Source organism: Lipotes vexillifer, unplaced genomic scaffold (assembly GCF_000442215.2).
Source record: "Lipotes vexillifer unplaced genomic scaffold, Lipotes_vexillifer_v1.1 scaffold16, whole genome shotgun sequence".
Taxonomy (NCBI): Eukaryota; Metazoa; Chordata; class Mammalia; order Artiodactyla; family Lipotidae; genus Lipotes; species Lipotes vexillifer.
The window spans coordinates 943116-967481 of record NW_006778983.1 but is presented as its reverse complement, the minus strand read 5'-3'; the positions used below and the strand labels follow the sequence as shown (position 1 = coordinate 967481).

The following is a 24366-nucleotide window of genomic DNA, read 5'->3' as shown; positions in this document are numbered from 1 at the left end:
CCTTTTCCTATCCTGAAGAAAAATGCATTGGGTGTGTGTTTAATCACTGCTATGTTTGTCTTAGTGTGAGATTTAGATTTTCCTGCTTTGCGTAGATCTAAACACATTATCATTGTGCCTTTTTTTTGTAGTTCATCACTTTTAGTAGGTCTTATGCATTATTATAGAACAAAAGCAATGTATTTGTGTATATGATATATAGGTGGCAGTATCCTGATAGTGAAAGTGGTGTGTTTTCCCCTGACTTGTAGTCATGGGTACCGAGTATCCAAGTGGTGTGATGGAAAGTGATCAAGTCTTCCTCTTTCACCAGGTGATCAGACTTTGAGAATTTGGGATGTGAAGACAACAGGAGTCAGAACTGTTGTTCCAGCACATCAGGCAGAAATTCTGAGTTGTGACTGGTGTAAATACAATGAGGTACCTTGTCTGGTTCTATCCTGAGCTGCTGAGCCCTTCCTAATGTTGAAATGTTTTAGATTTTATTTTATCTTTGTTTATGTGGACTTTGATAGTGTTTATGGACCATTAAGTTAAATTCAGTCCGTTTTGTTTCTAATTGATGATTGTGAGTGACCTGCATTAGCATTAATTGGATTTAAGTGCACATAAAACAGGCTGAATAAGAAACAGAAATTCTCAAAAGTTCAATAGTGCAGCCTTACTTGTTTATTTGGGAAACTGCTTTACAACTTACGTAATTTTTTACTTTATTGCTCTTAACCCTGCCAGTTTGTATCATCTTTTGCTTTCATTTTTTGTTCCTTTTGCTAGTGAGGCTGCTGAACTATTTGTAACTTGATTTTTAATTTGACAGTCCATCAGTTTTTAGAATTTTCTGTTTTATCTTCCCTTATAAGCCTAACCAAGCTTCATGTTTCTGTAAGATAGCAGTGTCCATTTGTAACTTTTTGCAGAGCTTCAGCTAAACATATGAGCATATGAATTAGAAATAGAAATGGATTAAATATGTGTTGATATGCTGTTTAAATGTATTTATGTACCTGAAGTAGTCTGTTGACTATGACAAATAAGTATAACATATGCCTTGTTTTTCCCACTTTTAAAGTAATCAGTGAAGGTTAAGAGAACATTGTATCAGCTGAGTTCTTTAAATAGAAAGAAATAAAATAGATTTAAAAATATAGAACATATTCAAAATAATACTTGATTTTAATAAAATTTTCAGTGCTGATGACTACAGTTCAAATCTCTCTCATGAATTTTCCAAATAGGAAAATGAAATTGTGGACTGTGTGTTATACTTTTGGGAATTCTAAAAAAGTTGCTGATATATACTTGAGAGTAGTTAAAAAAATTTTTTTTAAATCATTGCAGCTTTTTTTCAGATGAGCTTATATTGAAGCCAAAAATGTTCAGACAATGGATTACTGCCCTGGTTGATGTGGAATGGGGCTGAGTGTGGACGCAGCTCTTGGCCTCTTGAGCCATGAACTCTGGGTTCACCTAGGGTTCTAGATAGCAGAATTTATAAAACCTGACTAGATAGGAGACTTACCACTTTCTGCATAAATTCTCAGATAGTGTTACATATTATATTAAGACATGGCCCATGAGAGTTGAGAGCAGTGATTGACTTAGAATTAGAAAAACATAAAAATTTAATTTATACTTTTTTCAAATATTTGTAAATTAGCAGGCCTCTTGCCTTTTAATGCTTGGTAGAAACCTCAGAGGATGCTGAAAAGAAGGGTGGGCTCATTTGTCAGGTATAATTTTTAAAATCTTATGTTCTTATTAATATTCCTAAAAGTAGATTGGAAAATCTACAATGCTGTTTGAGCCTATGCCTTTTTCTGTTGTGTACAGTGTTCCATCATATGCCTAAAGCATATTGAGTTCCTTTTCTCTCAAGTCCTACTAATTTTTGCTTTTTGATTTATATTTTGACTCCTTTCTATAATGTTATATAACTTTTCAAGAATGACTCCTGGGATCAGATTAAATAAATACCAGAAAATAGACACTGTTTGTAGTAGGAAAGCTTGGGTACTGCTTAATTGCAAAGATGTCACACTTTACTTTTCTCTGAATTGTTTTCAGAATTTGCTGGTGACAGGGGCAGTTGATTGTAGTTTGAGAGGCTGGGACTTGAGGAATGTACGACAACCAGTATTTGAACTTCTTGGTCACACCTATGCTATTAGGAGAGTGAAAGTAAGTTTTTATCTTTTCTTTTTATACATAGAACAAAAATATAAATATATTTAATGAAGTATATATTAAAGGTGTTTAGGGGATGGGTTATTGATGCTTTTTTATGCATGTTTTTGTTATCCAATGAATGATAATGAATATTGAAAGCTAAAATTGGGTAAAATACTGGAATAATTATTGAATGAATTGTAATAATGTAGTCAAGCAGTACTTAGGATTAAATAAAAATGTTTTTCTCATTCTGTCATCCCCATTCTACTATTACTTTTAATATTTTTTAACTATAGTAATTTACTTTTAGTATTATATTCTTTACAATTTTTCATTCAGTGGGAAGATTTCTTTATTTTGTTGAAACTTGCACAGAGAGAGAGTTAATTCTTTATTTTCCCTAACATGATTGTATATATGAATGTTCTCAGAAGTTTAGGGTAGAGACAGTTTTCCACTTTCTAAACAGCAGAGGATGAGGTAACTTTTTTCTGCTGATCCCCTCAAATTTGTCAGGCATAAGGTGACTTAAGTTAGTTTCCCAGCTTTTATTTAGGTAAATTTTGCTAAGTCACTGTGGAAAACATCTTATTAAAGGACATTTCCCAATTTCATTCTTTGTTTTTTACATTAAGGATAAAAAGGTACCTTTTTGATCTTTTCATTAAGATAATTATGTTATTCCTATTTTTAAGATTCTAAATTGTAGTTAATAGTTTAAATTTTACTGGTTACAACTCAACATATGAGACACAGTGCCCTGATTTTTTTTTCATGGCACACAGGTTTTAGTAGTTAAAAAATGTTTTCTATATATATTTCACAGTGCTTCTGAGAATGAAATAGGGTAATGTAGTGAAAGTATTTTGCAAATTATGAAGAGCATTCAAATGTAATTATATTATGTGTGTATAACTATTAAAGTACTGGTAAGAAAAACATGGAAGAAATAAAATTGCAATGGGCAGCCTGGTAAAACATGTTTATTACTAAATACTACTTGTCTTTAAATTTGCAGCTTTTGACCTTGATATCATTTTCATTAGATGTGATATACAAAGAACACAAAAATTATTTTAAAACTTTTAACATTTAAATGTTTATTTGATACTTATGCTAATAGCAATCATAATATGTATTCACCACATTGGTTAAGTTAGATGACCTTTATTATAATGTTCATGGGAATGACCTTATGAGGTAGCATGTTATAATTACAGTTAACCTCAAAAAGGTTTTTTTGTGTTTTTTTTTGTAGTTTTCACCATTTCATGCTTCCGTGTTGGCCTCTTGCTCCTATGATTTTACTGTAAGGTACAGTGGCTTTTGATATGTTTCATTGTGAAATACAAAGTACCATTTGCCTCTTTGCAGCTTTTCTGAAGGGTGATATGTTATCTTACTAATATAAAAATAATCTGAGCTGGGCACATAAGAGTATTTGCCATTGAGATTAATATTATATTTTTGTTTTTATGATCTGGCCACATATATGAGTAAATTCTTTACTATTTAAAGGTTAGCTTGATTGCTCTGTTTAAAAGCCTTTTTTCCTGACAGTTGTTCCTCGTAAGATCTTCCTGTGCTATAAATTGAATAGCCAGTATCTTTTAAATTAAAATTTTAAAAATTACGAAATTTTATTTCTTCAGTCTAATTATGTGAATCTTAAGGCTAAGATTGTTATATATGAAAAAAATCAGCATGAGTGTATGTATGTTTGTGAATATATATATATGACTGTGTATGTGTGTATATCTATGTATTAATATGTGTATGTGTATCTCTAATCATACCCCCAGTTCTGATCCCATACCACACAGGGTTCATTCTACTTTTTCTCCTTTTCCAGATTTAAAACTCCTGATCCTTATTATTCACAATATATTTGCTACCCTAGAATTCTCAGAAAGTAGTTTAGAAATCACTGTATATCAGTTCATAGAGATCTTTTTCATTCTGCATAATACTTCATTATGTAGATGTACTATAGTTTATTCAACTAGTTTCCTACATATGGGCATTTAGCTTGTTACAAATATTTTATAAATAAACAGTGCCACAATGAACAATAACCTTGTAAGTACATACATTCACATCACAATGAACAATAACCTTGTAAGTACATACATTCACATCACTAGAGAATTAGCTTCAGAATATATTCCCAGATGTGCGATTGCTGGATTAAAAGGTAAAATATATATAGTTTTGTTAGATATTACCAAATTCCTGTCCATAAGGAATATACCAGTTTCCATTCCAAGCAGCAGTGTTTGAGACTCCCTGTTTCTCTACCATCTAAAGATTGTTGATTCTTTTTTTTTAGTTAATTAATAAATTAATTTTATTTTTGGCTGTGTTGGGTCCTCGTTGCTGTGCGCGGGCTTTCTTTTAGTTGTGGCGAGTGGGGGCTACTCTTCGCTGCGGTGCATGGGCTTCTCATTGTGGTGGCTTCTCTTGTTGCGGAGCACGGGCTCTTGCCACTCAGACTTCAGTAGTTGTGGCATGTGGGCTCTAGAGCTCAGGCTCAGTAGTTGTGGTGCACGGGCTTAGTTGCTCTGTGGCATGTGGGATCTTCCCAGAGCAGGGCTCGAACCCATGACCCGACCCCTGCATTGGCAGGCAGATTCTTAACCATTATGCCACCAGAGAAGCCCCAAGATCATTGATTCTTTAGGGTTTTCCAAGTTTGTGATCATATCATCTATAAATATAGTCTGACATCTTCAATTCCAATTCTGATGCCCCTAACTGATTTATCTAATTGCATTGGCAAATACCTATATTACAGTGTTAAATAGTGTTATAGAGGATGTCTTAATTCTTGGATTAGTAAAAATGCCTCTAGTGTTTCCTTGTTAAAAGTAAGATACTGACTTTAAGACAAAGTGTATATATTTATTTATCATGCTAAGAAAGTATGCATCAACTCCAGTTTTCTTGAGTGTTTTTTTTTTAGAGTCAGGAATTGATCTTAAGTTTTGTTGAAGGCTTTTTCAGCATCTATGGAGATGATCATGATTTTTTTTTTGAGCTATTAGTATAATGTATTATATTAATGGATTGAACCAACCTTGCATTCTTAGACTAAATCCCTCTTGTTCTTTGTGTATCGTTATCTTACTGTGGTGGTGGATTTTGCCTGCTAATATTTTATTTAGAGCTTTTACATCAATATTTGAAGGTGATATTGACTTATATGTGTATGTGTACCTCTAATCATACCCCTTATTCTGATCCCACACCACACAGGGTTCATATAGGGTTTTTTTTCTGTTTCTTTTTTTAAATTTTTGGTTTCTGTATCAATGTTTTAATTGCTTCATAAAAAAGAATTAAGAAGTTTTTCTACATTTTCTAAGCTCTGGAACAATTTGTGCAACACGGAGGGTATTTGGTTTCTGAAGCATTGGTAGATTTTCCCTGTGAAACCATCCGGGCATGGTTCTTTTTGTGGAGTACTTCTTGATAACTTTATTTCTTCTATGGAAATTTGTCTGTTTAAACTTTCTATCTCTAATGAGAGTTTAGGAAATCATCCTTTGCTTATAGGTTTTCACATTTATTTATATGGATGTCTGTAGAGTCATGACTTTATAATTTCTTCTGATTCAATGGTTATTTCACTATTGTCATTTCTGATTTTGTATATATGTAATTCCTACTTTAAGTTATCTAATGGCATGTTTATTTTGTTATTTTTTCTTCAGCATACAAGATTTTGATTTATGAATGAGAACTACTGTTTTTCTATTCAGTACCTCATTAATTACTGCTTTTATCTTTATTTCCTTCTTGATACTTTCTTTTGGCTTACTTTCTTTTTCCAGCTTTTGATCTGGGAATTTACTTATTTTTATTGTTTCATTTTGTTAATAAAGTGTTTAAGGCTATGAATTTTCTTCTAGTTTTCATTTCAGTTGTAACTCATAAATTCTGATATATAATTTTTTTCATTATCATTAAAAAAATGTGTAACTTCTATTTGTATTTCATCTTTCTCCCAAAAGTTGTTTAGTAGGAAGTTATTTAATTTCCATATGAAAGTGCCTTTTAATTTTTGAAAATTTGTTAATAATTTCTAGTTTTACTGTGATCAGAGAACACTGTTATTAATCATTCTGTTTTATGGAATATGTTGTTTTTTTGTGGAGGAGAACCTAATAAATGATCAATTTTTGTGAATGTTACATATGCAATTGAGAAGAAGGTATATTGTCTGTTATCACATTGTAAAGTTAAATATATAACCATAAGCTCTACTAATTGATTATGTTATTTGGATCTTCTGTATCCTTTCTTATTTTTGGTCCACTTAATCCATTTTGTACTGAGAATGGAATGTTAAAATCTCCTATTATCAGTGGGTTTCTATCTATGTCTCCCTGAATCTCTTCTAGTTTTGAGTTCATAAAGCCATATGCTGTATTATTTGGTGCATAGATATTTTCAACATACATTAGTGAACTGAGACTTTTTACCATCAAAGAGACTCTTTCTTTGACACAGCTAATTGCTTTTTAGTTTTAATTATGCTTTATCTCTTATTAGTATCATTGCCTCTGCTTTCATACTATTCCCATCTTCCAGGTATACCTTTTTCCATACTTTTATTTTTTTTGAACCATGTTGTTTCTGGTATGTCTTTCATACAGAGCATATATTTGGGTTTTGCTTGGCAAGCTAAATCAAAAATCTTTTTATTATAATATGCAAGTTTAACCTATTCATATTTCTTGATAAAAAATATGTTTGATAACAAGTCTGTCATATTATTTTATGTTATGATTATTATGTGTGTTATGTTCTGTTCATTGTTTCTGTGTGTGGTGTATTTTTTTGTTGTGCTTTGGGGGTTTTTTTTGATCTTTTATTAAAAAATTTATATTTAGGTAAGTTTTTTTCTTTGTTTCACTGGTTTCCTTTGGTCTTATAAATTTTGTAATGCTTTTATTCCCTTTATTTTGTTTTATCTAAACTTAAAAAAAACCCACCCCAAACAGTTCACCCACTTCTCCTTCTCCCCATCTGCTGCCTCTGGCAACCACCAATCTTCTGTTCTGTGAACTTGTTTTCTGTTTTGTTTTGTTTTTGTTTTTTTCCATCCATGTTGTTGCAAATGGCACAATTTCATTCTTTCGTTATGACTGAATAATATTCCATTGTATACATAGGCCACAATTTCTTTATCCATTCGTCTGTTGATGGACACTTTGTTTGTTTCCATATTTTGACTGTTGTAAATAGTGCTGCAAGGAACATGGGGATACATATATCTTTTTGTGTTAATGTTTTTGTTTTCTTCAGATAAATACCCAGAAGTGGAATTGTTGGATCATATGGTATTCTATTTTAAGATTTTTGAGGAACATCTGTACTGTTTTCCATAGTGGCCTCACCAATTTGCATTCCCACCAACAGTGCACAAGGGTTCCGTTTTTCTCCACATCCTTTCCAACACTTACTATTTCTTGTCATTTTTTTTTATCATTTTGATAACAGCTATTGTAGTTTTGATTTGCATTTCCCTAGATTAATGATGTTGAGCAACTTTTCATGTACCTGTTGGCCCTCTCTATGTCTTCTTTGGAAAAATGTCTGTTCTGATCTTCTGTCCATTATTAAAATTGGATAGTTTGGTTTTTTGCTATTGAGTTGTGTGAATTCTTTATATATTTTGGATATTAGCCCTTCATCAGATATATGATTTTTAAATATTTCCTCCCATTCAGTAGGTCACCTTTTCATTTTGTTGATGGTTTCCTTTACTGTGCAGAAGCTTTTCAGTTTGGTGTAGTCCTACCTGTTTCTTTTTACAATACCAGTACCATACTGTTCTAATTACCATAGCTTTGTAATATAGTTTGAAATCAGGGAGCATGATGCCTCCAGTTTTGTTCTTCTTTCTCAAGATTACTTTTGCTATTCAGGGTCTTTTGTGGTTCCATACAAATTTTAGGATTGTTTGTTTTATTCTGTGAAAAATGCCATTGGAATGGCCATCAAACTCAATAGTAAAAAAGCTAAAAGTTTTTCCTCTAAAATCAGGAACAAGACAAAGGTGCCCACTCTTGCCACTTTTTTTCAACATAATATTGGAAGTCCTAGTCAGAGCTATTAAATAAGAAAAAGAAATAAAAGGCACTCAGATTGGAAAGGAAGAAGTAAAATTGTCATTATTTGCAGATGACATGATATTGTATCTAGAAAACCCTAAAGACTCCATAAAGAATGTTAGAACTAATAAATTCAGTAAAGTTGCAGGATATAAAATCAGTACACAAAAATCTGTTGTACTTCCATATACTAATAATGAACTATCAGAAAGAGAAATTAAGAAAATAACCCCACTTACAATTGCATCAAAAAGAATAAAATACTTAGGAGTAAATTTAATATAGGGGTTGAAGTACCTGTTCATTGAAAACTACAAGAAATTAATGAAAGAAATTAAAGAAGACACAAAGAAATGGAGAGATATTCTGTGCTCATGGATTGGAAGAATTACTATTGTTAAATTGTCCATACAACCCAAAGCAATATACAGATTTAATGCTATCCTTATCATTAGTCCCTTGTTTTTCAAAAAATTTAACCATTTATTATCTGGTTTGTGAGTTTTTAATGGTATTTATTTTAGCTCCTACTTACTGCATGTACAATAACTGATGAACTTATTTTACCTTCCTTTTTTTTACCCTCCCTTTTGCATCAAATTTTGAGTTGTTTTATTTATATTTTGTTAGAGCATACCACATATAACATGTAATACATATCATATTATATATTATTCTTCCACTCGTTTCCAATTTTGTTTTCATCTTAGGTACATGACTAAATATATTAAATGCTCATCATCAATCTTTTTGCTAAAATTTCCTCATCATGTTTTAGTTTGATGAAGTTTATATTCTAGTAAATTCCTCAAGAAGGGCTCATGGGTACAGACTTCTCAGGAGCTCTCGCATATTTAAAATTATTTCTCTGTAGTCTCGATGCTTGAAGGATAGCTTAGCTGAACATGAACTCCTTGATTTACATTTCTTTCCTATAGGGACTCCAGTTAAACATAAATTGAATCTCTCTTACTTGTCTTCTATATCAGATGCTTTCTCTCTGATACGTTTTTAGTCTCATTTTCATTCCTTGGTTATTTTTCTCCTGTCTTTGATGTCCTTATATTTTTGTATAAATTTATTCTTTGAGCACCATGTAATTTTGTCTTCATTTCTGATATGAATTTGCCTTTTTTCTTCTATTTCTTTCTTGTGTCCAGTTAGCTCTATTTCACTTTTTCCTGTTTTTGTCCACTTCTTTTCTTTGTTTTTGAATTCTTGATTGTAAGGGGAAAGCTCTATACTTCCGACACCAGATGTTTGTGGAATTTTCCCACACCAAGAAATTCTCTAATTCTCAGCAGACACCAATGGTGTGTCCTACAAAGTTAACTCAATTCTAATCTATCTACCTGGAGATAACATCAGATCCCACAGATTAAGAGCTCAGTTCCACTAGACTGCCCTTACTTCAGATGCAAATTGCAAGCCTAGATTGTCACCTGTACTTCTGACTGACTAGCTGTAAATTGGGGTTCCCAAGAGCCCCTCCTCAGGTTTGATAATTTGCTAGAATAGCTCACAAAGCTCAGGGAAACATTCACTATGTGTACTAGTTTATTGTAAAAGATATTATAAAGGATAAAAATGAACAGCCAGATGAAGAGGTACAGAGGGTGAGGTCTGGAAGAGTCCTGAGTGCAGGAGCTTCTGTCTGTATGGAATTGGAGTGCCCCACCCTGCCAGCACATGGGTAAGTTCACCAACCTTGAAGCTCATCAAACCTTGTTCAAGAGTTTTTATAGAGCTGAAAATTCCAGCCCTCTAATCACATGAGACTATGTAAGGACTCCATCCTAAGTCACCTCATTAGCATAAACTCAGGTGTGTTCCAAAGGGACTCCTTATGAATAACAGAAGACATTCCTATCATTCAGGAACTTCCAGGGGTTTTAGGAGCTCTGTGCCAGGAACTGCAGACCAAGATCAAATATATTTCTCATTATACTACACTGATCTAGGTCAATTATTTTTCCTTCCTGTCCCCAGACGCTTGTCTAGAGATATTAATTCAGTTTAGAATGTTATATTACAGTTTTTCTTACACTTTGCTATTTATTTTTTTGAGGTGGTCTTTTGTCAGGTGAAATGTTTGAGTTTATGGTATCCATTTTATTTTTATGTTTTTTTAAAAATAGATTAAGACTTTATGTGGTTCTGCATATCCATGTACAGGATTGATGGTTTGGGATTGTTTGCTTCCTTTTAATCCTCTTTTCCCTTTAAACTATTAACTTCCTAAAATAACTCCTTGTGTCCTATGTACTTTAAAATCTGTACTCTACTCTATGCTAGGCTTTTTTCAGTATTTTCCCTCATAGGATGGGCTTTTTCTTTCTGGTGGTAGCTCTAAATCAGTTTTAGACCTTATCCTAGCTCTTCTCTGTTCTATTCAGTTTTTCCTAAATTGCCCTTGCTGTCCAATAAAGCTTAGATCTGGAACATGGGAGAATGCACATTGGGATTCTGGGGGATTTTTTTGTTTTGTTTTGTTTTTTTACATGTAATTACAAGTTTGGATATGTTGAAGCCTGAGTTTTATGTAGTTTTATTTGTTCTTTTTGTTGTTCTGAATTGGTTTTTGTGAGGATACACTAAGAGGTTTGGATGTACATGGCCTCATTGCTTCAAACTACCCAGAATTCCTCTCCCCTTTACTTCTGAGTCAGTATTTGATATGGCAGAAGCTATGTAACTTTGTTAGTGTAGAATAACAATAAATTACAACAATGCCTTGGGAGAAATTACATGCTCTAACTTGGTTGTTTTGACTGATCCAATGCAAGCAGGCAGACAAACTGGGAAGTATAATCACACTGTCTTCCAGCTCTCAATTAAAAGGGTACCATAACAAGTTTTTTTCTTTAATAGTCTGTATAAAATAGTATGGAATGATTATAGAATTTTCAGCATGGGAGCCAAAAAATGGCAACCTGGCAGACAGGAAGAAAACTTATCAGTTGTTCACCACCCACTCCAGTCTTTTCCAAAGTGCATCTCTGGAGCTAGATCATTGGCTGGAGGTTAGGGCTGTAAATATGGCTTTGAAGACCATTAACTTACTGATGGTTTGGTCCATAGGAATGCATCAATCAAAGGGGGATAAGTTTAGAGAAAGAAAAGCAAAAAAACCAAACCAAAACAAAACAAAAAAACTATCTTCAGGAGGGAATTAATGTTGGAAGGAAGAAGGGAACAGCCCACCCAAAACAGGAGGAGACCCCAGAACATGCAGTATGTCAGAGAAACTGCCGGTGAGGATATCAACCAGATGTGGATGGCCAGTAATGTGAGATCCTCCAGGTAGGCTGAGCAAGATGAAGAGTGAGTGAACTTGGAATCTTCTCTCTTACATAGTGTCGCCTGTGGGCTCAAAAGGGATTTCCGAATATAGAATCTAGTTCTCGGATTTCAAAGTCTTTTCTGGTGTTTAAAGCTGATTGCCAAAGTCTTGACAACTGAGGTGGGAGCATTAATCTTTTGACATCTTACATCCATTTCACTGTTCTGTTTCTAATCAAAGGGGAAAACCTAGTGACTACTTATTCTTTCTTTTCAGAATTGTCATTATGATCTTAATTCTACTGACCACTCCCTGTTTTATCTATATACTTAAGTATCCTAAAACACCCAGTTGGGAAATGCCTTACCTTTGTTGATGTAGGTTTAACTCAGGAATATGTTAAAACTGGGCTTTTGAATGCAAACTGCAGTACTCTAAAATCTTGTAGGTACCTAACTATGCTCAGAAATCATTACAATTTTTGGCTCAGCGTCTTAATATTCCCTCCACTTTTTATTGAAGTATAGTTGATTTATAATATTATGTTAGTTTCAGGTGTACAACATAGTGATTCAGTATTTTTATAGATTTTTTCTCTCCACTTTTAAGAATTAGGCTTTGATTCTTTCCTGAATTCTGAGCAAGACTGGAGTTTGGGGGGATAGATGTTTAGTGCTTCTGGGGAGAGAGAGATGGCTTAGGTCATGGTTCTGTGACATACTACAAGATCGAAAACATCACAGCTAGATTTGTAAGCATTTGGAAAAATTGAGATTATAATTAGGTAATATGACATCTTAAACATAGGTGAAAAAGACTTCAAATAGGCAATTTTTCTATATAACTTAGAGTTCAGGTTTCTTTACTATGTAAAATGGAATTAGTAATATCCTCATAAGCTTGCAAGGTGATTATAAGAACTGCATAAGAGAACATACTTGAACCGCCACCCCCCCGCCCCGCCAACCCTATCCCCTGCACTTTCAGCAAACAACCTTATCTCTCTCTTTAAAAAAAAAATTGTAGGATGCAAGCACAGATTATCTATTTTCACTGCAAGCCTGTAAACTTATTTAAATCTCTACCTATCCATTCCTCCTCTGCTATTCAGAAGTCTTGCACATGAGTGCTCTTAACCCCATACACTTCTGTGTCCTTCAGCACTTTGTTCCATTAAATTACCTCTTCTCTCTGTTATATCCTCAGTCTCCAACTCTCTACTGACTTTCTCCTCAGCCTGTAACTTCTTCCTTTATCCTGTATTTTCCTTTAACTTTTCTTTCCTTCTTAGCCAAGCTTTTAGTGTCGCCTTAAGCTCCATTCACCAAGGCCATAAAAGCTCTGCAGTCCTAGGGTGCTCTGCTTGGAGGTCTTACCCTATATCATTTGAATCTATAAAATGGATCCACATCACTGATTAAGCAGGGCTAATAATCTTGAAAAGATTTTTAGACTTTGGCTTTTGAAGTCATTTGGCAGTGAGTGGCTCACTTATGATTGATTATGATTTCTTGGCAATTATGCTTACTTAGGAATTTTTGTGAAGTGAAAAACTCTAACTTAAAAATTGTTTTCAAATGGAATGAAATGTTTAATACAAAACTTATCAGTTAATAATGTTAATTTATATACACTTAATTAAAAATTGATTTTAATTTTCAGCTCTTAGACATTTTTGTAGACCCTTGAAAGCGTATAGTCCTAGGCACTTATGGCTATATGTCCATTTACTCCTAAGCCCACAGCTGGCTTTAGCCACACTTCTTTACTGAAATTGTTCTGACAAAAGCCATCATTGACCTCAGTAATACCACATCCAGTCCACTTGTCAGGACCTGTCATACTGGACCTCGCTGCTGTATTTCAAATTGTTGATCACACCTTCCTTCTTGAAACACCTTACCCCAGGGATTCCATGTTCTTTTTTTTTTTTTCTCATCTTCCCTGACCCTTCCTTTTTGTACTTCATCATGGAATCTTTCTCTCCCCCTTAAACTTGGCAGACTCTGGTTTAGTACTTTTTTACATGTCCATTCTAAGTGATAATGCCCAACCCCCTCTTCCAGCTCTGACCTCTGTTGAGAGCTTCAGGCGTGCTTATTCAGCTCAATGCTGGATTCAGGCACCTAGTGTCCAAACAAGCATCTCACACCGAGAGCTCTTTATTTCTTCCCTTCCTTCCCTCTGCAAGGCTTGCTTATTTATCTACATTATTTGTCTCAGTTAATGAGAACAGTATCTCTAGTCAAGTCTGAAACCTGGAGTTCTCCTTCTTTCCTACAAAATTGGTAAACATTTTCCCAGTATGAAGTGGAGTAAGAAAACTTAAACCAAATTGCTTCACTGGCAGTATATAGAAGCGACATCATTTTACTTCCAGAAATAGGATTTTAATTTTAACATACATTATAGCTACTATTACTGTTCCATCTTCATACTAAATGTAACTGGGGCTACTAATCGTATATTCCAATGTAGGATTATCAAAGACTTTCTTATGCAAAGGAAAATGAATAGAGAAAAGAAAAAAATGATTTGAAAAACTTTAATTTTTGAATGTATGTGTATATGTATGCATATTTGTACCTCTCATCACATGTTGAAAATACGACTTTTAATTGTACTAATGCCTTGTGTGAGTTTAGTCTCTCATTACTTTTGTGTGGTGACCACTCATTAGAAAGGTCAGAGAAGGTGCATTTTGGGTAGATTTTTACACCATGTGATATGAGTTAAATTTATCCTCTGAAGAATTTTAAATCTCAGTGGATTGATGATATTTTTAGTAGCAGAAAAATTATTTTAAAACAAAAAAGATTTGAGACATAAGACCAACAGTAACCTGTTTAGTTTTTAGCACTGATAATTATACAGATATCACTCTAGATTCTGTATGGCTAGTTTTTGTAATGTAAACTCTTCAAATATAAGTTTTCACTTACTTGCTAATTTATATTTTGTTTATTTTTTTAAGCTTTTAAAATAGTTTATATGGTGGGCATTATATCAAAACCGACACTATGATGGATATTTTAGTTTTATAAATTGCAAATTCCATATTTTTTTACATGGATCTATTATCATATCTAATAGGGAAAATCTTTAAGTCCTTTACTTGTATAGTAGTTCATTATGCTTCATCAAGTAAGTAATAAAGATCTAGAAAGTAATGTATAAAACAGATTTGAAATTATTTTGTATGGTTTAGGTTAAATAAAAATTCCAACCTTTTGGAAAATATATCAGAACTCTCTTCAGCTGATGGGCAGTATATTCTGTAAAAATAGACATTGGTTCTTTCTAAACTTCACTGAAGATAGTACTAAATTTAAAATATTTCAGAGTGGATTATTTCCATTCTTTTATGAATGTTATCATCATAGGTTTTAGCATATTATCTTTCTTCCGATGTACTTTCCATTAGGTTACTGCTGCTTCTGTCAAGCCGTGTTTGCTGTATCAGCCACACCTAAGTATGGTTTGAGTTCTAAATGCTAGTGTTTGGTTTTATACCAAGTAGATCATTTCATAAACACAGGCAGAAATCAAGAAACCAGGTATATATGACAGCCAAACAAAAATAAAAGCTGCTATAATTATGTTTCTTCATTAGGAAGAACATTTTGTCTCTTCCATGTTGTAGCAAATATTTCTCAGATAAAAATATAGCTTTCATAAATTGCTAAAGCTAAAACAATTAGCTTAGCCTCAAACAGAGTAACACTCTTCTGTTTCATGATACTTTTATAAATATTCTAACCTTTAAAACATTTTAAAATCAGTGGTCTTTGGTAATAATAAACCAAATAGCAGGGTTATTTTTAGACTTACAGATTTTTCTTTGGCAAGAAAAATATGAAGTGAATTTTAATTCCAGTGTTTTCAAACTGTGCTCATCTACAGTTTGTATGATGTGAGACTCTTTGCCCATACCAGCAATTTTAATGTTTCCAACTCAACTGATAAGCTCCTTTTTGGATATAAAATGATACAGCTGTACTCTGTTTTAAAATTCAGGCATATTTTACAGAATGGCTGTTATCTGTCAGCCATTGTGGTAGACAGTTTGGAATATCTTGCTGAGGAAATGATAAAAGCAAAGGCTTAAAGAGAAATAGAAGCACACAAAGGAACCCCGCGCATGTCAGTTGTGTTGGCGTAGTGGGAGATATGTAGTCACAAAAATAGATGTGGGGTAATGAAAGATACATGTTGAAGGGACCAACTGTGGGTTGGCACATTCCCGGGTAACACAGGAGTTAGGGCCACAGACTATGAAGCCAGACTGCCTTTAACTCTCTGTATAAGCTTGAACAAGTTATTTTAAAACTGTGTGGCTCAATGTCCTCATCTGTAAGATGGAGATAACGATAGTACCTACTGCATTAAGATTACTGTGAGGATTAGGTGAGTTAATATACACAAATTCTGGCACATAGTAAATGCTATATAAGTGTTTGCTACTATAGTCATTATTATTATCGCCAGAATGGATGGTGACAGAGAGCATCTCTGTGGGGTTGAGGCCCATTTCAGCTCTAGTCTTCAAGGGTAAGATAATTTTTATTTTACGACAACAAAACAGGCAGCCTCAACCTGGCCTTTTGTTGGCCCCTGCCTCCTTGGAGTTCGGTTTCTTAGTGACAAGTGTGAAACTTTCTGTCAACATGTTCTCCAGTACATAACTTTTACATTCATAGTTCTAGCTCTGAGTTCTAAAAATATAAATACAAGGTAAGAGTATTTTATCAGTGCTTCTCTTGTGTGTAGACCTGATAATGAATGACACCATTTGAGTTTACTAACAATTTATTATTCAACATAAAACACAGTGAGGGCTGACCAGTGGTGTGCTGATAGATATTTAACAACCAGCTCTTTAGGTGGGTGGGGGGGGAGCCTGATGTGTAGTGTTTGAGATAGGAGTTCAGTGGTGTCAATACCTCCACCAGGGCAGTATCAAGCTACCTGTGTGATATGATGTCAGTAAGCATGGGGTCGGGAAGAGATGTGCGCATCCAGCTCATCTATCTTAATAGATGCTATCTATTGCTATCTTAATAATTATTGATTTTTTAAAAACTTCTGTACATTCTGTACATTTTCATTGAAAAATGTCTAGAAAGGAAAGGTAAACTTTACTTAAGCATTCTCTACCTCCTCTCCTTTCAGGGGCTTTCTGCCCCCTTGGCAGAATGTTTTTTCCCTTCAGTGCATCTTAGATTTCTAGAACTTTCACATTGTCTCCATGGGCTTCTAGAAGAACATTCTCAGCCATTTATTTATATGGAGGTAAAAGGGCTTAAGGCTTAACGTGTATGTTTTCCTAGTTACACTTTAAGTTACACCTTCAGTAATTCTTAGTGGGGACATATTTGATTTTGTGGCAATGGTGGAAGACAATACTGGCATTTGGTGGGCAGGGACTAGGCATAAGGTCCTGCAATGGCAATGACAGTCCCTACAGTTAGGAATTGGCTCCCCTTCCTCCAGTGTCAGAAGTGCCCCGATTGGATTGGATTTCAGGCAGTCGGAACACTGAGTGGGATAGGGCCAAGAGAAGATGAGTCTTTATTATGCCGAAAATCCTTCCACATCAATATCTGTTCTTACATTTAACTTCTTAGTTTTGGTTATCTGGGTCTAACTTATATTTTCACACCACACTGCTGTGGGGCGTGTGCTCATTTTATCCAGAAGACAATTGACTCAGAGAGAGAGAAAGACTGGCTGATGTCACATAGAGCCAACTTGAACTTAGATCTTCTATTTCCAGTCTTTTTATGTTACTTGATACCTGAAAACATCTTGTAAGCCTAGGGCTCTTATATTTCTGATCGAAATTGCTGAAAACAAGCAGAATCACTAAAAGACTCAAGTCATGTTGTCTGTAGTTTATTTTTAGGTAGCTCAGCAGATAGTATATTATATGCGTATGTGTAGAGAGAGAAAGATAAAGCAAATGTGGCAAAATTTTAACTGGTAAATCGAGATGAAGGGTATATGGATGTTCAGTATATTATTCTTTGAATTTTTCTGTGGGTTGGTAATTCAAAATAAAAACATTTGAGAGAAAAATAAGCTGTATTTGCTCATGTAAAATAAGATGCTGAAAATGTTTCTTACTATCAATACCTTTAAGTTAATTATTAAATGTGATATTTAATTATAATGTTTAATTGTAAAATAAGATAAATAGCTTTATTATGTTGCATAAGTGTGAAAATGGCCTTTAGGTGGATTGTAGTGAATTTAGAAGCCTAACAAAGCAGCAGACACAGAAATACCTTTTATCTTTGTCACATTTACTCTCGTGGGATTTGCCTTTATACAGTAAGTGTCTTTACTTTGGTGTGCATGATGGGCTTTTTTTGATCCTTATGATTATTAGTACAGAGATTTTCACTAGCTGATACTTCTTTTTCTTCCCCTTCCCCATAAAAAAAGGTCAGCCAAAGTAAACAGATAGTATAGCTGAATATGTACTCTGTCTCACAAACCTTTCATTTCAACTTTACCTAGTCCCCCTTACTCACAAAAAAAGGTCAGTTAAAGTAAATAGATAAGAAATGTGGCTGAATGTGAGCTCCTGTGCAGGCTTCAAATGATCATTTTACTTCATCTTTTAAGATAGTTGCTTTTAATTCCTCTACATTTGTTCTTCAAACCACAAGAAATTGTGTGATATGATACTAACTGTTAATATTTGTAGGAACTACGACTGTATTCTTAAAATGATCCAAGAGTTGTTTAATGTTCCATGCCTTTCAGACATCTTAGATACAAATGTCTTTGTAACTCTGTCACATTTTTTGCTTTGTAGCAAAGGTTCACTAAACTTCATCACTGATATTGAGAAAGCATCTTAATGTAGTCGTCTTTGGTTTCTTTTTTAATAGTGTGAATATTTGCATTCACACCTTTGTTTAATTTTTGCAAGGATATTTTAGTACCAAATATATTTTATGTTAATAAAGCATGTAGCCTGATTACAGGGTAGGACTTATCTGTTTCCTTGTTTTGTCCCTGGCATCCGGGGCATGGATACACTAAATAATTGTTTATAAATATAAGTGAATTTAAATTATATGAAAATACATGATATCCTTTGGTCACTCTGATCTTAAAAGCCTGCAAAAGATTGTATTTAAATGAGGTTTTCACTTTAATTATGTTTGAAGTAGTAATTAATAAAACCAAATTTAAAACAGACAGTCCTATTGAGATAAGAAAATGATATTTTTCAAGGAGAAAACTTGCTGTTCTCTTGTATTTAACTCAGTAATGGCTAGATTGCAAACTTTTACTGTTGAACAAAACTTGGAATCTTTTATTGGTATCCTGATTGTTAACTAAAGTTACAGAAACATGTTTTATTTTTTTCTACAATCAATTGTAATATGCACTTTACTGTTAAATCTCTTTAAGCTTTATATTCGTAATGCTTAAGATATTTGTAGGTATGAACCAGTAACTCCCAAGTTCATTGATATGTCCCCAAAGATTTTTTCCATTTGACTTGTTTAAATTAGAAAATTCTTAAGGTAATTATTCTCATACTGGAAATATCTTTTGATGAAGTGAAACTTAACTTTGCTAGTTAAATGCCAGGTGAAAAATGAAAATAATTTCCTATAAAATGAAACAATACACATTAATTAGAAAAAATGTGTAAGACTTTGGATTTTAAATACCTTGACTGATAACTGCAGAATGTTTTTCAGAATTATTTAGTACTAACATTTTTCTTTAAGAATCACATCAAATCCATGTGTAATTCAAAACCTAATGCAAGCACATGAAGAAATAGATCTAAAAGGAGTGAGGACGCTGGTCAGAAGGGCCATCATCAAAGAATCTACAAACAATAAATGCTGGAGAGGGTGTGGAGAAAAGGGAACCCTCCTGCACTGTTAGTGGGAATGTAAATTGATACAGCCACTATGGAGAACAGTATGGAGGTTCCTTAAAAAATTGAAAACAGAACTACCATATGACCCAGCAGTCCCACTACTGGGCACATACCCTGAGAAAACCATGATTCAAAAAGAGTCATGTGGGCTTCCCTGGTGGCGCAGTGGTTGAGAGTCCAACTGCCGATGCAGGGGACGCAGGTTCGTGCCCTGGTCCGGGAAGATCCCACATGCCGTGAAGCGGCTGGGCCCACGATCCATGGCCGCTGAGCCTGCACGTCCGGAGCCTGTGCTCCGCAACGGGAAAGGCCACAACAGTGAGAGGCCCGTGTACCACAAAAAACAAAACAAAACAAAACAAAAAAGGAGTCATGTACCACAATGTTCATTGCGGCACTATTTACAATAGCCAGGACATGGAAGCAACCTAAGTGTCCATCAACAGATGAATAGATAAAGAAGCTGTGGCACATATATAAAATGGAATATTACTCAGCCATAAAAAGAAATGAATTTGAGTTATTTGTAGTGAGGTGGATGGACCTAGAGTCTGTCATACAGAGTGAAGTAAGTCAGAAAGAGAAAAACAAATACTGTATGCTAACACACATGTATGGAATCTAAAAAAAAAAATGGTTCTGAAGAACCTAGGGGCAGGACAGGAATAAAGATGCAGTTGTAGAGAATGGACTTGAGGACACGGGGAGGGGGAAGGGTAAGCTGGGACGAAGTGAGAGAGTAGCACCGACATATATACTACCAAATGTAAGATAGATAGCTAGTGGGAAGCAGCCACATAGCACAGGTAGATCAGCTTGCTGCTGTGTGACCATTTAGAGGGGTGGGATAGAGAGGGTGGGAGGGAGACGCAAGGGGGAGGGTATATGGGGATATATGTATACATATAGCCGATTCACTTTGTTATACAGCAGAAACTAACACAACATTGTAAAGCAATTATACTCCAATAAAGATGTTTAAAAAAAAAAGGCCACTCTGGGAAACCGTAAAAATAAATAAATAAATAAATAAATAAATAAATAAATAAATAAAAGGAATGAGGAATGTTAAGCCTTAGCTTAATGCAGTAGAAGTCACCGCTTTGAACTCTGAATTGTGCTGATTAGTTCCAACAGAAAATTTATGGATTTTGTCAGTTAATTTGCATTATAATTTTAAAAGTCTGTTGTGCAGTGTCAAAAGGCAACTGAGTGGATTTTGTTGTATATATTTGTGCAACATCTAATGTAAATGTTGCTCTGCCTCATCTTCCATAGTAGGAAGTCAGAAGATAAAATCTGAAAATGAAAATAATCAATGAATTCTGTGTGCATATTATTTAGAAAATATGGACTAAAATATCAGAAGAAACAGCTAAATGAATTGAAAGTGATCGCCTCTGAGGTGAACTGCTCTTTGTCATGAACCTTGTAGAAGTAATGGACTCTAATCTGTGCAATTATGGTTTTTAAGAAAAAAGTTATAGAGCAGGGAACCTCAGTGTTTTCCTCTCTTAGTGACTTGCATGCATAGTCAGTCTCTTTATTTAGATCAATGGGGTACTACCTGTCAGCTGTTAGTCATTTACTCTGTCCCCTGAGAACTCAGGGATAAATAATTCACCCTTGAGGGCTGTCCTGAAACCCCAGTGTAGAATGTGGGAATACTAAATGTTCTAAAACTGAATTCTTAGAGATTTGACCTAATAGAATGAACTATATGGAGAATAAAAACCAATTATTAATCTGTTTTCATCTTAAACAAAATTCAGCATCGTCCCTTTTCTTTCTTCACTATTAGATCATGTGTGTGTGTGTGTGTGTGCGCACATGTGTGTGTAAAACAGTAACCATCTTGAACTAGCTTCAGTAGAAAAGGGGAATATTTCTCAAAATATGGGATCCCTCAGAGTCCAAGGCTAGGAGTATAGCAGAACCTAAGGAAGCTACTGAAACTGCTTTACTCCAAATGCCTGCTTCATCATTCCTCTTTTTTTCCCTTAAGCTTTCATGTCCAATCACCGGAAAAGAAACAGAATTACTTGGTCTGCTCTGTCTCTGTTTTTCTCTGTCCCACCCTTATTCGTGTCTGTCTTCTTCCCCTCACCCCCTTCACTGTATCCATCCTCCTCTGAGGAGAGAGTTGTTCAACAAAGGAGATCCTTGTAATCTGTGCAGACGTTTCACGGCCTGATAAACCCGAGTGGGTTTATTCACAAATGCTTAGCTGCTGAGGTGAAGACATTAAGTATTTCATGGTTATAGAGCTAATCAATGACCAGAGTACAGGCAGGCGGCTGCTGTGAGTTTAATGTTCTTCAGCACTGAGGAGTGGAGTGAGGTTCTACTGCAGCCTGATCTGATCGTGTTAATCACGTTATCGTCTGTACTTCTGTGGAATGCTCTTCTGCTCCAGGTACTCACATGTTGGCACCAGTTACAGTTGAGATATACTTAGACTATTCTTATCCCTGAGATACTGATAACTACCTCACGAGTAGATAGCGTTCTTACCATTTCTTTTTTAGTTTCTTTTTTAGTCAGATATTTGTTTGGAACTTTACTGCAAAATTATTTCATGGTTCTTCAGTTTGTACCAGTAAGCAGTAAACAAACCCAGTGTGAGTTTTTCTTTTTTCCTTTATCTCCTCTTGTTGAGGTGTGGCATTCTTCAGAAAGTCATCTGCATGCCTATGGATCGCAGCCATAAATACTTCCAGAACAAGCCTTCCTTCAATGGTTTTCTTTAATTCGTCAAAGTACTCTAGGCCTTGCAGTGTATGGTTCCTGGGCTTGATGTTTACTGTGAGGAAGTAGAGTCAGCCCATCTAAAATACTGACCTAATTAAAATCTTAATTGAAATATTATTATTAATTCATTTAGATAAAGAAGCTTAAGTCTAGAATTTTATCATATTTAACCCTGAAAGTTTGTAAATATGGTATGGTTTCCGGATATCTGTAATTCAGTGTTCTAAAAGTCAGCTGTGAAAATTGTTAAATAATTCTTCAAAATTAATCATATATTCTTCATTTAGCAGGCAATTGATATTTTTCTGTTTTAAACTTTATTTTTGTTATTACCAGTTCCAAAAACAAACAAAAAACACAAATAACTCTCCAGTCTAATCATTCAGATGAGCATTAGCACTCAATAAGTATTTTTGAATTAATTAATGAAAGTTTACCTCTTTAAAAAATTGTTTTGATACTCTACAATTTCTATTATTTTAATCCCCTCCAAAAGTGATACAGATGATAAAATAATAAGGCCATGATTTCATGTGTTCTACGCAGGGGCTTGTGGCTTCAAAAGGATGGGAATCTCTGAGGTTACGAAAAGAGCTGATCGGTTGAGTGATACCCAGGTTAGGAAGAGACAGCAAGGTAGATGAGAGGATGCAGTAAGTGCACATACAAAAATATTAGAAGAGAGAAAAGGAAAATTCCTATGCTTCTTGCCATGGGAATGCAGATTTATTCTAATTCATGATTTCCTTGGGGTATTGGTTTTGAATGTAAATTGGCAGGCTAATGGAGTCTTGGTGTGGGCTTTGGTTTATGAAATTTTCTATGCAGTTTGAGGAGTTTGGGGGAAGCCTGACTTGGTCCAGTTCATTTGAATTTTCAGGATGTTAATCAAAACCACCTGAAGAGTCCCAGATCCTTCCCAGCTATATTCCAGATTCCCTGGCATGGTCCAGGCCTAGAGAAAAAGGGAATGGGAGCATCTTTCAGTAGAATGTACTGGACTTGAAGCCAGTAGTGTCTCATGCCTTGGGGCTGCCGTTAATTAGCTACGTCACCATGAATTGCTTAATTTCTTTGGCCATATTCTCCTCATCTCTGAAGTGAGAATAATTATACCCTGTATATCTACCTTAAAAAGTTTTTGTGCTAATCAAAAGCAGTACAAGAGAATGAGAAAGTACTGTGTAAACTGTGTCAGTCTTTGTTGCTGAGGATGGATTGGGTAAAGTGAAGGAGTCAGTTTTGGATCATCTTTGTTCTTTATTATTGGTAAGCTGGAACTAACAGCTGTTAATATACTAACAGGTTATTCCCAGTAATTTGTCACCACCAGTGATCAGTGATTCTCAAAGTGTGGGCTTAAGACCAGCAATATCAGCTTCACCTGGGAACTTGTTTCTGAAGCAAATTCTCAAGCCACACTCCAGAACTTCTGAATCTGGTTTTAACAAGCCCTCCAGGTGACTCTAATGCAAACTTAAGTTTGAGAGCCACTGGTCTAGATCAGTGATTCTCGGGTAATGCGGAGTTCAGACATTCTCAACCTGGGCTGCACATTACAATCACCTGGAGAATGTTTGCACCTCCCAAAGTACCCCAGGCCAATTAAATCAGGATTTCTAGGAATAGTGCTCACAGGTCAGTATTTTTTTAAAGTTTCTCAGTTGATTCCAGTATAGTCAAGGTTGAGAACAACTGCCCTTATTGGCCTCACCTTCTGCCTGAAATCACTACTGTTTCTAGTGGGAATTTATCAGATCTGTATCTTGAAATAAGTTAAGTTTGAGAAGTACTGCTTTGGATGGTGATTCCCAAACCTAGCTCGTTGAGCATCAACATTTGCTGTGAAAAGCTTTCTGGATTCCTTTCAGACCCAGCCCATTGGAATTTTCAGGAAAAAATTCCTCAGCAAGGCTGGGGAATGTGTATTTTCTGAATGTCTGGTATAAGGAGTTTTTGGTCCATGATTTGGGAACCACATCAAAAGATGATTTAAAAGTTACCTTATTTGTGAGGTTGGCCTTAGTTATCTCTCTTGTCCTTAATATCCTCACTTAATTTTTTTATTCATCCATTCATGAAATATTCTTTGAGTGTCCATGTGTCAGACAGATACTTTTATACATGTAAGA

At 34.7% G+C, this 24366-nt stretch overlaps 1 protein-coding gene across 1 annotated transcript in view; it reads left to right on the top strand.

Annotated features, from left to right (window-relative positions):
• The window catches only part of PEX7 (peroxisomal biogenesis factor 7), an 85534-nt gene that overhangs the window by 32530 nt on the left and 28638 nt on the right, over positions 1 to 24366 (top strand). The window contains exons 6-8 of the mRNA XM_007452047.1: positions 314 to 420; positions 2065 to 2178; positions 3428 to 3483. Coding sequence (XP_007452109.1) covers positions 314 to 420; positions 2065 to 2178; positions 3428 to 3483 — 277 coding nt within the window. The remainder of the gene's footprint in view (positions 1 to 313; positions 421 to 2064; positions 2179 to 3427; positions 3484 to 24366) is intronic.